This window comes from Coregonus clupeaformis, chromosome 32, assembly GCF_020615455.1.
Source record: "Coregonus clupeaformis isolate EN_2021a chromosome 32, ASM2061545v1, whole genome shotgun sequence".
Taxonomy (NCBI): Eukaryota; Metazoa; Chordata; class Actinopteri; order Salmoniformes; family Salmonidae; genus Coregonus; species Coregonus clupeaformis.
Window position 1 is genome coordinate 904656 of NC_059223.1, and position 13874 is coordinate 918529.

The following is a 13874-nucleotide window of genomic DNA, read 5'->3' on the forward strand; positions in this document are numbered from 1 at the left end:
TAGGGTAGTGTATCTTACTGTGTTGAGGTGTGGGGAACACTGTGGGCCTGTAGTCTGTAGGGTAGTGTATCTTACTGTGTTGAGGTGTGGGGAACACTGTGGGCCTGTAGTCTGTAGGGTAGTGTATCTTACTGTGTTGAGGTGTGGGGAACACTGTGGGCCTGTAGTCTGTAGGGTAGTGTATCTTACTGTGTTGAGGTGTGGGGAACACTGTGGGCCTGTAGTCTGTAGGGTAGTGTATCTTACTGTGTTGAGGTGTGGGGAACACTGTGGGCCTGTAGTCTGTAGGGTAGTGTATCTTACTGTGTTGAGGTGTGGGGAACACTGTGGGTCTGTAGGGTAGTGTGTCTTACTGTGTTGAGGTGTGGGGAACACTGTGGGCCTGTAGTCTGTAGGGTAGTGTGTCTTACTGTGCTGAGGTGTGGGGAACACTGTGGGCCTGTAGTCTGTAGGGTAGTGTATCTTACTGTGTTGAGGTGTGGGGAACACTGTGGGCCTGTAGTCTGTAGGGTAGTGTGTCTTACTGTGTTGCGGTGTGGGGAACACTGTGGGCCTGTAGTCTGTAGGGTAGTGTATCTTACTGTGTTGAGGTGTGGGGAACACTGTGGGCCTGTAGTCTGTAGGGTAGTGTATCTTACTGTGTTGAGGTGTGGGGAACACTGTGGGCCTGCAGTCTGTAGGGTAGTGTATCTTACTGTGCTGAGGTGTGGGGAACACTGTGGGCCTGTAGTCTGTAGGGTAGTGTATCTTACTGTGTTGAGGTGTGGGGAACACTGTGGGCCTGTAGTCTGTAGGGTAGTGTATCTTACTGTGTTGAGGTGTGGGGAACACTGTGGGCCTGTAGTCTGTAGGGTAGTGTATCTTACTGTGCTGAGGTGTGGGGAACACTGTGGGCCTGTAGTCTGTAGGGTAGTGTATCTTACTGTGTTGAGGTGTGGGGAACACTGTGGGCCTGTAGTCTGTAGGGTAGTGTATCTTACTGTGTTGAGGTGTGGGGAACACTGTGGGCCTGTAGTCTGTAGGGTAGTGTATCTTACTGTGTTGAGGTGTGGGGAAAAATGTGGGCCTGTAGTCTGTAGGGTAGTGTATCTTACTGTGTTGAGGTGTGGGGAACACTGTGGGCCTGTAGTCTGTAGGGTAGTGTATCTTACTGTGCTGAGGTGTGGGGAACACTGTGGGCCTGTAGTCTGTAGGGTAGTGTATCTTACTGTGTTGAGGTGTGGGGAACACTGTGGGCCTGTAGTCTGTAGGGTAGTGTATCTTACTGTGTTGAGGTGTGGGGAACACTGTGGGCCTGTAGTCTGTAGGGTAGTGTATCTTACTGTGTTGAGGTGTGGGGAACACTGTGGGCCTGTAGTCTGTAGGGTAGTGTATCTTACTGTGTTGAGGTGTGGGGAACACTGTGGGCCTGTAGTCTGTAGGGTAGTGTATCTTCCTGTGCTGAGGTGTGGGGAACACTGTGGGCCTGTAGTCTGTAGGGTAGTGTATCTTACTGTGCTGAGGTGTGGGGAACACTGTGGGCCTGTAGTCTGTAGGGTAGTGTATCTTACTGTGTTGAGGTGTGGGGAACACTGTGGGCCTGTAGTCTGTAGGGTAGTGTATCTTACTGTGTTGAGGTGTGGGGAACACTGTGGGCCTGTAGTCTGTAGGGTAGTGTATCTTACTGTGTTGAGGTGTGAGGAACACTGTGGGCCTGTAGTCTGTAGGGTAGTGTATCTTACTGTGCTGAGGTGTGGGGAACACTGTGGGCCTGTAGTCTGTAGGGTAGTGTATCTTACTGTGTTGAGGTGTGGGGAACGCTGTGGGCCTGTAGTCTGTAGGGTAGTGTGTCTTACTGTGCTGAGGTGTGGGGGAACGCTGTGGGCCTGTAGTCTGTAGGGTAGTGTATCTTACTGTGTTGAGGTGTGGGGAACACTGTGGGCCTGTAGTCTGTAGGGTAGTGTATCTTACTGTGTTGAGGTGTGGGGAACACTGTGGGCCTGTAGTCTGTAGGGTAGTGTATCTTACTGTGTTGAGGTGTGGGGAACACTGTGGGCCTGTAGTCTGTAGGGTAGTGTATCTTACTGTGTTGAGGTGTGGGGAACACTGTGGGCCTATAGTCTGTAGGGTAGTGTATCTTACTGTGTTGAGGTGTGGGGAACACTGTGGGTCTGTAGGGTAGTGTGTCTTACTGTGTTGAGGTGTGGGGAACACTGTGGGCCTGTAGTCTGTAGGGTAGTGTGTCTTACTGTGCTGAGGTGTGGGGAACACTGTGGGCCTGTAGTCTGTAGGGTAGTGTATCTTACTGTGTTGAGGTGTGGGGAACACTGTGGGCCTGTAGTCTGTAGGGTAGTGTGTCTTACTGTGTTGCGGTGTGGGGAACACTGTGGGCCTGTAGTCTGTAGGGTAGTGTATCTTACTGTGTTGAGGTGTGGGGAACACTGTGGGCCTGTATTCTGTAGGGTAGTGTATCTTACTGTGTTGAGGTGTGGGGAACACTGTGGGCCTGCAGTCTGTAGGGTAGTGTATCTTACTGTGCTGAGGTGTGGGGAACACTGTGGGCCTGTAGTCTGTAGGGTAGTGTATCTTACTGTGTTGAGGTGTGGGGAACACTGTGGGCCTGTAGTCTGTAGGGTAGTGTATCTTACTGTGTTGAGGTGTGGGGAACACTGTGGGCCTGTAGTCTGTAGGGTAGTGTATCTTACTGTGCTGAGGTGTGGGGAACACTGTGGGCCTGTAGTCTGTAGGGTAGTGTGTCTTACTGTGTTGCGGTGTGGGGAACACTGTGGGCCTGTAGTCTGTAGGGAAGTGTATCTTACTGTGTTGAGGTGTGGGGAACACTGTGGGCCTGCAGTCTGTAGGGTAGTGTATCTTACTGTGCTGAGGTGTGGGGAACACTGTGGGCCTGTAGTCTGTAGGGTAGTGTATCTTACTGTGTTGAGGTGTGGGGAACACTGTGGGCCTGTAGTCTGTAGGGTAGTGTATCTTACTGTGTTGAGGTGTGGGGAACACTGTGGGCCTGTAGTCTGTAGGGTAGTGTATCTTACTGTGTTGAGGTGTGGGGAACACTGTGGGCCTGTAGTCTGTAGGGTAGTGTAGTGTATCTTACTGTGTTGAGGTGTGGGGAACACTGTGGGCCTGTAGTCTGTAGGGTAGTGTATCTTACTGTGTTGAGGTGTGGGGAACGCTGTGGGCCTGTAGTCTGTAGGGTAGTGTATCTTACTGTGCTGAGTTGTGGGGAACGCTGTGGGCCTGTAGTCTGTAGGGTAGTGTATCTTACTGTGTTGAGGTGTGGGGAACACTGTGGGCCTGTAGGGTAGTGTATCTTACTGTGTTGAGGTGTGGGGAACACTGTGGGCCTGTAGTCTGTAGGGTAGTGTATCTTACTGTGTTGAGGTGTGGGGAACACTGTGGGCCTGTAGTCTGTAGGGTAGTGTATCTTACTGTGTTGAGGTGTGGGGAACACTGTGGGCCTGTAGTCTGTAGGGTAGTGTATCTTACTGTGTTGAGGTGTGGGGAACACTGTGGGCCTGTAGTCTGTAGGGTAGTGTATCTTACTGTGTTGAGGTGTGGGGAACACTGTGGGCCTGTAGTCTGTAGGGTAGTGTATCTTACTGTGTTGAGGTGTGGGGAACACTGTGGGCCTGTAGTCTGTAGGGTAGTGTATCTTACTGTGTTGAGGTGTGGGGAACACTGTGGGCCTGTAGTCTGTAGGGTAGTGTATCTTACTGTGTTGAGGTGTGGGGAACACTGTGGGTCTGTAGGGTAGTGTGTCTTACTGTGTTGAGGTGTGGGGAACACTGTGGGCCTGTAGTCTGTAGGGTAGTGTGTCTTACTGTGCTGAGGTGTGGGGAACACTGTGGGCCTGTAGTCTGTAGGGTAGTGTATCTTACTGTGTTGAGGTGTGGGGAACACTGTGGGCCTGTAGTCTGTAGGGTAGTGTGTCTTACTGTGTTGCGGTGTGGGGAACACTGTGGGCCTGTAGTCTGTAGGGTAGTGTATCTTACTGTGTTGAGGTGTGGGGGAACACTGTGGGCCTGTAGTCTGTAGGGTAGTGTATCTTACTGTGTTGAGGTGTGGGGAACACTGTGGGCCTGCAGTCTGTAGGGTAGTGTATCTTACTGTGCTGAGGTGTGGGGAACACTGTGGGCCTGTAGTCTGTAGGGTAGTGTATCTTACTGTGTTGAGGTGTGGGGAACACTGTGGGCCTGTAGTCTGTAGGGTAGTGTATCTTACTGTGTTGAGGTGTGGGGAACACTGTGGGCCTGTAGTCTGTAGGGTAGTGTATCTTACTGTGCTGAGGTGTGGGGAACACTGTGGGCCTGTAGTCTGTAGGGTAGTGTATCTTACTGTGTTGAGGTGTGGGGAACACTGTGGGCCTGTAGTCTGTAGGGTAGTGTATCTTACTGTGTTGAGGTGTGGGGAACACTGTGGGCCTGTAGTCTGTAGGGTAGTGTATCTTACTGTGTTGAGGTGTGGGGAAAAATGTGGGCCTGTAGTCTGTAGGGTAGTGTATCTTACTGTGTTGAGGTGTGGGGAACACTGTGGGCCTGTAGTCTGTAGGGTAGTGTATCTTACTGTGCTGAGGTGTGGGGAACACTGTGGGCCTGTAGTCTGTAGGGTAGTGTATCTTACTGTGTTGAGGTGTGGGGAACACTGTGGGCCTGTAGTCTGTAGGGTAGTGTATCTTACTGTGTTGAGGTGTGGGGAACACTGTGGGCCTGTAGTCTGTAGGGTAGTGTATCTTACTGTGTTGAGGTGTGGGGAACACTGTGGGCCTGTAGTCTGTAGGGTAGTGTATCTTACTGTGTTGAGGTGTGGGGAACACTGTGGGCCTGTAGTCTGTAGGGTAGTGTATCTTCCTGTGCTGAGGTGTGGGGAACACTGTGGGCCTGTAGTCTGTAGGGTAGTGTATCTTACTGTGCTGAGGTGTGGGGAACACTGTGGGCCTGTAGTCTGTAGGGTAGTGTATCTTACTGTGTTGAGGTGTGGGGAACACTGTGGGCCTGTAGTCTGTAGGGTAGTGTATCTTACTGTGTTGAGGTGTGGGGAACACTGTGGGCCTGTAGTCTGTAGGGTAGTGTATCTTACTGTGTTGAGGTGTGAGGAACACTGTGGGCCTGTAGTCTGTAGGGTAGTGTATCTTACTGTGCTGAGGTGTGGGGAACACTGTGGGCCTGTAGTCTGTAGGGTAGTGTATCTTACTGTGTTGAGGTGTGGGGAACGCTGTGGGCCTGTAGTCTGTAGGGTAGTGTGTCTTACTGTGCTGAGGTGTGGGGAACGCTGTGGGCCTGTAGTCTGTAGGGTAGTGTATCTTACTGTGTTGAGGTGTGGGGAACACTGTGGGCCTGTAGTCTGTAGGGTAGTGTATCTTACTGTGTTGAGGTGTGGGGAACACTGTGGGCCTGTAGTCTGTAGGGTAGTGTATCTTACTGTGTTGAGGTGTGGGGAACACTGTGGGCCTGTAGTCTGTAGGGTAGTGTATCTTACTGTGTTGAGGTGTGGGGAACACTGTGGGCCTATAGTCTGTAGGGTAGTGTATCTTACTGTGTTGAGGTGTGGGGAACACTGTGGGTCTGTAGGGTAGTGTGTCTTACTGTGTTGAGGTGTGGGGAACACTGTGGGCCTGTAGTCTGTAGGGTAGTGTGTCTTACTGTGCTGAGGTGTGGGGAACACTGTGGGCCTGTAGTCTGTAGGGTAGTGTATCTTACTGTGTTGAGGTGTGGGGAACACTGTGGGCCTGTAGTCTGTAGGGTAGTGTGTCTTACTGTGTTGCGGTGTGGGGAACACTGTGGGCCTGTAGTCTGTAGGGTAGTGTATCTTACTGTGTTGAGGTGTGGGGAACACTGTGGGCCTGTATTCTGTAGGGTAGTGTATCTTACTGTGTTGAGGTGTGGGGAACACTGTGGGCCTGCAGTCTGTAGGGTAGTGTATCTTACTGTGCTGAGGTGTGGGGAACACTGTGGGCCTGTAGTCTGTAGGGTAGTGTATCTTACTGTGTTGAGGTGTGGGGAACACTGTGGGCCTGTAGTCTGTAGGGTAGTGTATCTTACTGTGTTGAGGTGTGGGGAACACTGTGGGCCTGTAGTCTGTAGGGTAGTGTATCTTACTGTGCTGAGGTGTGGGGAACACTGTGGGCCTGTAGTCTGTAGGGTAGTGTGTCTTACTGTGTTGCGGTGTGGGGAACACTGTGGGCCTGTAGTCTGTAGGGAAGTGTATCTTACTGTGTTGAGGTGTGGGGAACACTGTGGGCCTGCAGTCTGTAGGGTAGTGTATCTTACTGTGCTGAGGTGTGGGGAACACTGTGGGCCTGTAGTCTGTAGGGTAGTGTATCTTACTGTGTTGAGGTGTGGGGAACACTGTGGGCCTGTAGTCTGTAGGGTAGTGTATCTTACTGTGTTGAGGTGTGGGGAACACTGTGGGCCTGTAGTCTGTAGGGTAGTGTATCTTACTGTGTTGAGGTGTGGGGAACACTGTGGGCCTGTAGTCTGTAGGGTAGTGTAGTGTATCTTACTGTGTTGAGGTGTGGGGAACACTGTGGGCCTGTAGTCTGTAGGGTAGTGTATCTTACTGTGTTGAGGTGTGGGGAACACTGTGGGCCTGTAGTCTGTAGGGTAGTGTATCTTCCTGTGCTGAGGTGTGGGGAACACTGTGGGCCTGTAGTCTGTAGGGTAGTGTATCTTACTGTGCTGAGGTGTGGGGAACACTGTGGGCCTGTAGTCTGTAGGGTAGTGTATCTTACTGTGTTGAGGTGTGGGGAACACTGTGGGCCTGTAGTCTGTAGGGTAGTGTATCTTACTGTGTTGAGGTGTGGGGAACACTGTGGGCCTGTAGTCTGTAGGGTAGTGTATCTTACTGTGTTGAGGTGTGAGGAACACTGTGGGCCTGTAGTCTGTAGGGTAGTGTATCTTACTGTGTTGAGGTGTGGGGAACACTGTGGGCCTGTAGTCTGTAGGGTAGTGTATCTTACTGTGTTGAGGTGTGAGGAACACTGTGGGCCTGTAGTCTGTAGGGTAGTGTATCTTACTGTGCTGAGGTGTGGGGAACACTGTGGGCCTGTAGTCTGTAGGGTAGTGTATCTTACTGTGTTGAGGTGTGGGGAACGCTGTGGGCCTGTAGTCTGTAGGGTAGTGTGTCTTACTGTGCTGAGGTGTGGGGGAACGCTGTGGGCCTGTAGTCTGTAGGGTAGTGTATCTTACTGTGTTGAGGTGTGGGGAACACTGTGGGCCTGTAGTCTGTAGGGTAGTGTATCTTACTGTGTTGAGGTGTGGGGAACACTGTGGGCCTGTAGTCTGTAGGGTAGTGTATCTTACTGTGTTGAGGTGTGGGGAACACTGTGGGCCTGTAGTCTGTAGGGTAGTGTATCTTACTGTGTTGAGGTGTGGGGAACACTGTGGGCCTGTAGTCTGTAGGGTAGTGTATCTTACTGTGTTGAGGTGTGGGGAACACTGTGGGTCTGTAGGGTAGTGTGTCTTACTGTGTTGAGGTGTGGGGAACACTGTGGGCCTGTAGTCTGTAGGGTAGTGTGTCTTACTGTGCTGAGGTGTGGGGAACACTGTGGGCCTGTAGTCTGTAGGGTAGTGTATCTTACTGTGTTGAGGTGTGGGGAACACTGTGGGCCTGTAGTCTGTAGGGTAGTGTGTGTTACTGTGTTGCGGTGTGGGGAACACTGTGGGCCTGTAGTCTGTAGGGTAGTGTATCTTACTGTGTTGAGGTGTGGGGAACACTGTGGGCCTGTAGTCTGTAGGGTAGTGTATCTTACTGTGTTGAGGTGTGGGGAACACTGTGGGCCTGTAGTCTGTAGGGTAGTGTATCTTACTGTGCTGAGGTGTGGGGAACACTGTGGGCCTGTAGTCTGTAGGGTAGTGTGTCTTACTGTGTTGCGGTGTGGGGAACACTGTGGGCCTGTAGTCTGTAGGGAAGTGTATCTTACTGTGTTGAGGTGTGGGGAACACTGTGGGCCTGCAGTCTGTAGGGTAGTGTATCTTACTGTGCTGAGGTGTGGGGAACACTGTGGGCCTGTAGTCTGTAGGGTAGTGTATCTTACTGTGTTGAGGTGTGGGGAACACTGTGGGCCTGTAGTCTGTAGGGTAGTGTATCTTACTGTGTTGAGGTGTGGGGAACACTGTGGGCCTGTAGTCTGTAGGGTAGTGTATCTTACTGTGTTGAGGTGTGGGGAACACTGTGGGCCTGTAGTCTGTAGGGTAGTGTAGTGTATCTTACTGTGTTGAGGTGTGGGGAACACTGTGGGCCTGTAGTCTGTAGGGTAGTGTATCTTACTGTGTTGAGGTGTGGGGAACACTGTGGGCCTGTAGTCTGTAGGGTAGTGTATCTTCCTGTGCTGAGGTGTGGGGAACACTGTGGGCCTGTAGTCTGTAGGGTAGTGTATCTTACTGTGCTGAGGTGTGGGGAACACTGTGGGCCTGTAGTCTGTAGGGTAGTGTATCTTACTGTGTTGAGGTGTGGGGAACACTGTGGGCCTGTAGTCTGTAGGGTAGTGTATCTTACTGTGTTGAGGTGTGGGGAACACTGTGGGCCTGTAGTCTGTAGGGTAGTGTATCTTACTGTGTTGAGGTGTGAGGAACACTGTGGGCCTGTAGTCTGTAGGGTAGTGTATCTTACTGTGTTGAGGTGTGGGGAACACTGTGGGCCTGTAGTCTGTAGGGTAGTGTATCTTACTGTGTTGAGGTGTGAGGAACACTGTGGGCCTGTAGTCTGTAGGGTAGTGTATCTTACTGTGCTGAGGTGTGGGGAACACTGTGGGCCTGTAGTCTGTAGGGTAGTGTATCTTACTGTGTTGAGGTGTGGGGAACGCTGTGGGCCTGTAGTCTGTAGGGTAGTGTGTCTTACTGTGCTGAGGTGTGGGGAACGCTGTGGGCCTGTAGTCTGTAGGGTAGTGTATCTTACTGTGTTGAGGTGTGGGGAACACTGTGGGCCTGTAGTCTGTAGGGTAGTGTATCTTACTGTGTTGAGGTGTGGGGAACACTGTGGGCCTGTAGTCTGTAGGGTAGTGTATCTTACTGTGTTGAGGTGTGGGGAACACTGTGGGCCTGTAGTCTGTAGGGTAGTGTATCTTACTGTGTTGAGGTGTGGGGAACACTGTGGGCCTGTAGTCTGTAGGGTAGTGTATCTTACTGTGTTGAGGTGTGGGGAACACTGTGGGTCTGTAGGGTAGTGTGTCTTACTGTGTTGAGGTGTGGGGAACACTGTGGGCCTGTAGTCTGTAGGGTAGTGTGTCTTACTGTGCTGAGGTGTGGGGAACACTGTGGGCCTGTAGTCTGTAGGGTAGTGTATCTTACTGTGTTGAGGTGTGGGGAACACTGTGGGCCTGTAGTCTGTAGGGTAGTGTGTGTTACTGTGTTGCGGTGTGGGGAACACTGTGGGCCTGTAGTCTGTAGGGTAGTGTATCTTACTGTGTTGAGGTGTGGGGAACACTGTGGGCCTGTAGTCTGTAGGGTAGTGTATCTTACTGTGTTGAGGTGTGGGGAACACTGTGGGCCTGCAGTCTGTAGGGTAGTGTATCTTACTGTGCTGAGGTGTGGGGAACACTGTGGGCCTGTAGTCTGTAGGGTAGTGTATCTTACTGTGTTGAGGTGTGGGGAACACTGTGGGCCTGTAGTCTGTAGGGTAGTGTATCTTACTGTGTTGAGGTGTGGGGAACACTGTGGGCCTGTAGTCTGTAGGGTAGTGTATCTTACTGTGCTGAGGTGTGGGGAACACTGTGGGCCTGTAGTCTGTAGGGTAGTGTATCTTACTGTGTTGAGGTGTGGGGAACACTGTGGGCCTGTAGTCTGTAGGGTAGTGTATCTTACTGTGTTGAGGTGTGGGGAACACTGTGGGCCTGTAGTCTGTAGGGTAGTGTATCTTACTGTGTTGAGGTGTGGGGAACACTGTGGGCCTGTAGTCTGTAGGGTGGTGTATCTTACTGTGTTGAGGTGTGGGGAACACTGTGGGCCTGTAGTCTGTAGGGTAGTGTATCTTACTGTGCTGAGGTGTGGGGAACACTGTGGGCCTGTAGTCTGTAGGGTAGTGTATCTTACTGTGTTGAGGTGTGGGGAACACTGTGGGCCTGTAGTCTGTAGGGTAGTGTATCTTACTGTGTTGAGGTGTGGGGAACACTGTGGGCCTGTAGTCTGTAGGGTAGTGTATCTTACTGTGTTGAGGTGTGGGGAACACTGTGGGCCTGTAGTCTGTAGGGTAGTGTATCTTACTGTGTTGAGGTGTGGGGAACACTGTGGGCCGTTAGTCTGTAGGGTAGTGTATCTTCCTGTGCTGAGGTGTGGGGAACACTGTGGGCCTGTAGTCTGTAGGGTAGTGTATCTTACTGTGCTGAGGTGTGGGGAACACTGTGGGCCTGTAGTCTGTAGGGTAGTGTATCTTACTGTGTTGAGGTGTGGGGAACACTGTGGGCCTGTAGTCTGTAGGGTAGTGTATCTTACTTACTGTGTTGAGGTGTGGGGAACACTGTGGGCCTGTAGTCTGTAGGGTAGTGTATCTTACTGTGTTGAGGTGTGAGGAACACTGTGGGCCTGTAGTCTGTAGGGTAGTGTATCTTACTGTGCTGAGGTGTGGGGAACACTGTGGGCCTGTAGTCTGTAGGGTAGTGTATCTTACTGTGTTGAGGTGTGGGGAACACTGTGGGCCTGTAGTCTGTAGGGTAGTGTGTCTTACTGTGCTGAGGTGTGGGGAACACTGTAGTCTTGTCCTAAGGAAACAGTCTGACTGTATGACAGAGTCCTCTATCCAGCTGCTCCAGACACTCAGTGTAGCGCTGGGCTAGAGGAAGGGAGAACTGGAACAAGGAAAGGGATGATGGATCTCAGAGATAGTCACAGTAGATTGATTTCAATTGAAGATTTTTGGTTCAAGAGGCCCTGAATGTTGGTTTTGTGGGACCCCGTCTGGACAATATTCTAGGGGAAACACTGAGAGGAAAGGTGCTCACCTCCACCCACTGCAGTAGCTGCTGCCCTCTGCTCTTCTCCCGTCTCTCAGAACAAACGATTCTGAGCAGCTCAGAGACAAAGTCCTCAGCCTTCGCCTGTCCTGTCTGGGGGAAGAGAGCGACGGAGAGAGGGGTCAGGGAATGAATGAGAGCTGCACCAAAGAGACCCATCTTTACCACACCAATATTGGCACCTCAGGTGACCACCCAAACAGTTTACAGAACATCAACTCCATAATATAACTCCATAATATAACTCCATAATATCAGCAATATAAAAAGTCCTTATATCAACACCAAGGGGGAGTTTCCCGGACACAGATTAAACCTAATCCTGGACTAAAGAGCATGCTGAATGCAGAATCCCCATTGAGTTTGCATTTTAGTCCAGGCTTAATCTGTGTTCAGAAAACTGCCGGCAAGCGTATAGTCTAGTCTTGTTACCCAGAGGAAATAGACCAGATTGGCTATCTTGACAGTGCAGTCCTTGGAGTCCTCTAGTCTTATGGAGTCCAGGATGAGTCCAGTCAGAAAGACGTGGCACTGCCTCCCAAACACCATCTCCTCCCAGGACACATTGAAGCAGGCAAAAGCCACATCTGGAAGGTGAGCTAGAGACAGACTGTCTGGATGCAAATCAACTCGTTTACCACGACTCAGCAGGAAATATATACAACAGAACCTCTACAGATCTAAACTATTGTGGTCTGCTTCCCAAATGGCACCCAATTCCCTTTATAGTGCACTGCTTTTAACCAGTAGTGCACTATATAGGGATTAGGCTGCCATTTGGGACGCACACTGTTTCTCTCTCATTAAACAGAGGAAACCAACAGCGGGAATTCAAGCCAGTCCTGCTCTAATGGACTAGATTCATCATGCATAATGATAGTGTGATAGTTGTTCTCTCATGCTGTGGCCAGTAAACAAAGTCCTGTGACAAACTTTAACACGCAATATTTGGTTCTGGGTGCCAAGATTAGTTAACACATTCCATACCACACTACACCACACGCTACATCACACCACATCACACGCTACACCACACGCTACATCACACGCTACACCACACGCTACACCACACGCTACATCACACGCTACACCACACGCTACACCACACGCTACATCACACGCTACACCACACGCTACACCACACGCTACACCACACGCTACACCACACGCTACACCACACGCTACACCACACGCTACACCACACGCTAAACCACACGCTACACCACACGCTACACCACACGCTACACCACACGCTACACCACACGCTACAACACACGCTACACCACACGCTACACCACACGCTACATCACACGCTACACCACACGCTACATCACACGCTACACCACACGCTACACCAGTTTAGTTTCTAACAAGGAATGTGTCCAATCCATCATAGCTGCTGGACGTTATTTATTCACACAGAGTTTCCTGGTACTAATCATGAGACTGCTACCATTTCCTTCTATAGCTCCTATCATGGGACTGATTTGAGAAAGTAGTCTCCATCTCCCCCTTGTGGACAGGGTGGCATACTGCATGCGTTTACTGAGCACAACATAGTTATCAAACCATCACACAGTAAAAGGTCATGGTAAAGGACTTACTCTTGATATCTGCTCTCACGTTTTGGTCTTTGTCTGCTTGATGACCTGAGGGAAATGCATGTTTTCTATTCACCTTTGGAAAATATATGGCCACTATTTACACTAAAGGTATACAAAATACATTCCAATACATTGACAAAGAGAAGAAGAAGAAGTGACCTGTGTGTGGAGGGCTGGCTGTGTAGATGAGGCTCTGGGTGAAGTATCCTCCAGGCTCCCCTCTGCCCACGACCGGAGGGTGGTCAACCCTGAGAACACAGCCCCGCACAGGGAACACGCAGCCCCTCGGGGCAGGCCTGCTCCAATGGACGTCATCTACTCAGAGAGAGAGAGAGAGAGAGACTGCATCAAGCCTCTAAGAGACTTCCTCTACACTGGTATGAGACATACTGAACACAGCCCTCAGGTCAGGCCTGCTCCAATGCCATCTACACCTGAGAGACAGCCCTCAGGTCAGGCCTGCTCCAATGCCATCTACACCTGAGAGACAGCCCTCAGGTCAGGCCTGCTCCAATGCCATCTACACCTGAGACACAGCCCTCAGGTCAGGCCTGCTCCAATGCCATCTACACCTGAGAGACAGCCCTCAGGTCAGGCCTGCTCCAATGCCATCTACACCTGAGACACAGCCCTCAGGTCAGGCCTGCTCCAATGCCATCTACACCTGAGAGACAGCCCTCAGGTCAGGCCTGCTCCCATGCCATCTACACCTGAGAGACAGCCCTCAGGTCAGGCCTGCTCCAATGCCATCTACACCTGAGAGACAGCCCTCAGGTCAGGCCTGCTCCAATGCCATCTACACCTGAGAGACAGCCCTCAGGTCAGGCCTGCTCCAATGCCATCTACACCTGAGAGACAGCCCTCAGGTCAGGCCTGCTCCAATGCCATCTACACCTGAGAGACAGCCCTCAGGTCAGGCCTGCTCCAATGCCATCTACACCTGAGAGACAGCCCTCAGGTCTGCTCCAATGCCATCTACACCTGAGAGACAGCCCTCAGGTCAGGCCTGCTCCAATGCCATCTACACCTGAGAGACAGCCCTCAGGTCAGGCCTGCTCCAATGCCATCTACACCTGAGAGACAGCCCTCAGGTCAGGCCTGCTCCAATGCCAAATACACCTGAGAGACAGCCCTCAGGTCAGGCCTGCTCCAATGCCATCTACACCTGAGAGACAGCCCTCAGGTCAGGCCTGCTCCCATGCCATCTACACCTGAGAGACAGCCCTCAGGTCAGGCCTGCTCCAATGCCATCTACACCTGAGAGACAGCCCTCAGGTCAGGCCTGCTCCAATGCCATCTACACCTGAGAGACAGCCCTCAGGTCAGGCCTGCTC

The 13874-nt window shown here is 51.5% G+C and overlaps 1 protein-coding gene across 3 annotated transcripts in view; it reads right to left on the reverse strand.

Moving 5' to 3' along the window:
• The window catches only part of LOC121548197 (BTB/POZ domain-containing protein KCTD19), a 35671-nt gene that overhangs the window by 1997 nt on the left and 19800 nt on the right, over nt 1-13874 (reverse strand). Inside the window, exons 12-16 of one of the 3 annotated variants that reach the window (XM_041859574.2) lie at nt 12700-12855; nt 12541-12585; nt 11369-11535; nt 10925-11029; nt 10651-10771 (exon numbers count right to left, since the gene is read on the reverse strand). In XM_041859574.2, coding sequence (XP_041715508.2) covers nt 10685-10771; nt 10925-11029; nt 11369-11535; nt 12541-12585; nt 12700-12855 — 560 coding nt within the window. In that variant the 3' untranslated portion in view covers nt 10651-10684. Of the gene's footprint in view, nt 1-10650; nt 10772-10924; nt 11030-11368; nt 11551-12540; nt 12586-12699; nt 12856-13874 lie in introns of those variants that run through there. The other 2 variants (XM_041859573.2, XM_041859575.2) reach the window with 2 other exon arrangements.